The sequence below is a fragment of the Sinocyclocheilus anshuiensis genome, unplaced genomic scaffold (genome assembly GCF_001515605.1).
Source record: "Sinocyclocheilus anshuiensis isolate Anshui unplaced genomic scaffold, SAMN03320099.WGS_v1.1 scaffold3139, whole genome shotgun sequence".
NCBI lineage: Eukaryota > Metazoa > Chordata > Actinopteri > Cypriniformes > Cyprinidae > Sinocyclocheilus > Sinocyclocheilus anshuiensis.
In genome coordinates, this window is record NW_015542755.1 from 53,072 (window position 1) to 56,665 (window position 3,594).

The following is a 3,594-nucleotide window of genomic DNA, read 5'->3' on the forward strand; positions in this document are numbered from 1 at the left end:
GGGGGGCATCAGGTGAGCAAGCTAGTGAAACGTTGCACGCGCAAAAGAGAAGGTCTGCACACATCCAAAAACGTATTTTAAATGCAAAATTGATTTCCGTGCGCTCGAAAGACTTTTTTTCTTTGCGAAACGAACATTTTCTCCACAAACTCAGATCGCGCGCATGCAAAATGCACTTTTGTGCGCTCAAAATATGATCTTTTGCGCGCAGAATTGAGGCAAAAATGTAAGCCCATATTAAAACTGCGCGCGCTACCGACAAACATAAATCTGCATAATTTATCACCATAATTTATCACGATTTAAAATTGTACAATAGAGTTGTCATCGCAAATAATAATAATGGACGATTTGGTTAATTGTCATGAAAATGTAAGTAATTTATTTATTTAAGTATTTCTTATATTTTCTTATTCTTTCTTATTTTTAACAATTTTCAAAAATCATGTTTTTTTTTTTATTTGCATTCCAATTAGTCTCAATCAAACTGCAGTTGGGTTATTTTGATTAGGTAAAAATAATAACTAAAAATACAGCTAACTAACACAATAAAACACAATAAAAAAAGGCAAGTTATAATTAGCACATACTGGGAGGACTGGGGAGGGGTCACGTTTCCTCTGGAGGTTCAGAAGAAAAAGATAAAAAAAGAGAATAAAGTTAATGTGAGTGAGAGAAAGCGATACAAGTTTTGTTGATTTGATTGCATGTGTTTTTAGGGGGTCGGGGGCCGAATGTGTCGATGAACAAGAGGGTGACAACACAGACATGGGAGGGTCGAGTTAAAGAAAGAAAGCGGGAGAGAGAGAGAGGGAGAGAGAGGGGTGGGGGCACAGACAGAGAGATTTATTTCCACAGCTGACAGTGAAGCTCCCGTCACACACTCGTTTTCGGAGGTGAGAGAGGGACTAAGAGAGGAAAGAAGTTAACTCCGAGAAAGTGGACAAATAAAACAGACAATATGGATACCTTGGCTTTAGAGGCCACGCAGCCCAAAAAGGCTCAGAACGGAGCCGTGGCAGCAGCGCCCGGACCCCCCACTCCTGCCAAACGCAAACCCGCTAAAAAGACTAAGAAAGCTGTGGTCTTTTTCGAGGTGGAGATTCTGGACGCCAAGACGAAGGACAAGCTCTGCTTCCTGGACAAGGTAGGAAAGATTTTACCTTCATTTTCACTGCATGCATTACTCGACTCTAAATCATCTTAAACTGTTTTACACTGCATTTTCTCTCAGATAAATATACACATGCAACTTCATCTTAATTAAAAGTCATGGGATGTCTGTGCTGTGAAAAGTTTATTTGTGATGCCGCAGCAGTGTTATTTTAGTATCATTAATATACTATAGTAATGTTTTTTTAATTTAAATGAGCTTTTCTGTTTTCTGTTTTTATTTTATTTCTAACTTAAAGTTTCAGTAATTTAGATTAGTTTTTGTCAGTTTTTCATTTTTATTAATTAATTTGATAGTACTCTGAATTGAAATAAATAAATTAGAAAGGTGGTCTTGGCATCCACGTGAAATAAAATGTAATAGTCAACATTTGAAGTGGATCAAAAAAGCTCATCAAAGTTGTCCTAAGACAAGAACGCATTTTGGTTTTAGGACAACTTTCAAAGCTTTTGATCCACTTCAAATGTTGACTAGTGTACATTTTTATAAAATACAACGTCAGTTGATGCTTATTTTGTATTTATATAGTATTTTGTTTTCATATATGTTAATATATATATTCCTGTGGCTCAGTGGTAGAGCATTGTGTAGGCAGCGCAAAGGTCGTGGGTTCAGTTCCCAGGGAACACGCATACTGATAAAAAATGTATAGCCTGAATGCACTGTAAGTTGCTTTGGATAAAAGTGTCTGCTAAATTTAATTTAAATTTATTTACATTTTATTTTATTAAATTGTATTTTATTTTAATATAGCCTAGTAATTGTTATTATTATAATAAATATATTATTTATTTAAATTCGTTTTTCTGTTTTCTGCTTTTATTTTATTTTAAGTTTCAGTAATTTAGGTGTGTTTTTGTTAGTTTTTAGTTTTTATTAATTAGTTATTTAGTACTTTGACTTGAACTAAATGAAAATTAGAAATGTATTCTTGGCATCCACGTGAAATAAAATAAATTTTTATAAAATACAACATCAGTTAATGTTTATTTCGAGAAACTGAAATGTTTTTTAATGGTTTTAGCTTCTGTTTTATTTAACAATGTGCTGCAGAGTAATTTATGAACTGCGGTAAAGCTAAATTGCAATTAAAAAGTGTGAATAACTAAAAAGAAACGGTTTTTAACCTCAAATCAATGTTAGTTATCAACGATTCATTTACAGATACTGCCTTGTAACCATTAGCTTCAGTCGATTCGCTCTTTAATTACTCGTGGTCATTTTCAAATGAATGCACACGCTTTTCCCACTGTAAAATCCTCATCCCTAGAGTGGTGCTATCTATAGAAACTCAGGGTTGTGGTGTACTCTTGCACGGAGCGGAGCGTCTGGGGGCTCGAGGTCTTCCTGTAAGGAGGTGTCTGTAATGAAGCCTCGAGAATGCCAGGAGCCGCGCTGTGGGATTGTCCTTGGATTAGCCGCCGCTTCCCCTGTGATGTCACTGTGTCGTCATGACATCACAGAGGAATGGAAGCCTGTGATGATGACGTCATACGCAGAAGGAAAGATTCCTAGAGAGTAGCTCCAAACAACTGAAGATTTAAAGGTTTTTGGAGGGAAAAGGAATTATCGGCTCAGCAGATGCTTTAATATAAATGATTTCAATTTATACTTCATGATAACATTCACAGAAAATGCCATTGCGTTTATTCACGGGGCTTCAAAGTGTATTGTACTCAGAAGTTGTATTTTATGATGCATTGTAAAAATAAACAAATAAATTCAAAGTAGTAAGTAAAACTCAGATTATTGGAGTACTTTTACTGGAAAATACTATTTCAGCTTTTCTGCTTCAAAATAGCTCTGTGTTAATTGCTGTTTCTTTGTAGTTGAGAAATTTGCAGTTTTGTAGTGATTTTTTTTTAAATAGGTAAGTAGTCACATTTTATTGTTTTTATGATGATAAATGCATTGCTAAGCATATTATGTCACAGCTGAGGTTTTGTGTGTTCATTCATTAGGTTTTTGAATTATTAAAGAAAGAAATACTCATAAATCTTTGTCAACATGCATCTGGAATAGTTTCCTTACTGTATGTTTTACGCACTGGGTCAGTTGTTTATGCTTTCGGTTGCTCTCACATACAGTAGTTATTTTGCTACAGTCTACTGAAAGAAACGCATAATCATCAGATAAAGCAGTTTCTTGGAGATTTTTATAAGGCTGCAGATTTCTAAAATCTCCCGGCTGTTTCGAGGGACCTCTAGGTCTTTTGGGAGGTCTGGTCTGTTGGCTGTGTTTGTGTTGGTGTTGGTGGGTTTGTTTGTTTGGTGTTTTGTGTCTCTCAGAGCAGCTGCTGTACTAAAGCCACATCGTCTGGGGATTGTAGCTAAATTTATCCATCATTTCTCACACACACACACACACACACACACACACACACACACACACACACACACACACACACACACCACACACAC

General features: G+C 35.8%; 1 protein-coding gene across 2 annotated transcripts in view; it reads left to right on the forward strand.

Annotated features, from left to right (window-relative positions):
* Positions 1-3,594, forward strand: part of LOC107694603 (very-long-chain enoyl-CoA reductase) — a 14,681-nt gene that overhangs the window by 3,782 nt on the left and 7,305 nt on the right. Inside the window, exon 2 of one of the 2 annotated variants that reach the window (XM_016494296.1) lies at positions 1,097-1,147. In XM_016494296.1, the coding sequence (XP_016349782.1) occupies positions 1,097-1,147 (51 nt within the window). Of the gene's footprint in view, positions 1-571; positions 1,148-3,594 lie in introns of those variants that run through there. The other variant, XM_016494295.1, reaches the window with a different exon arrangement.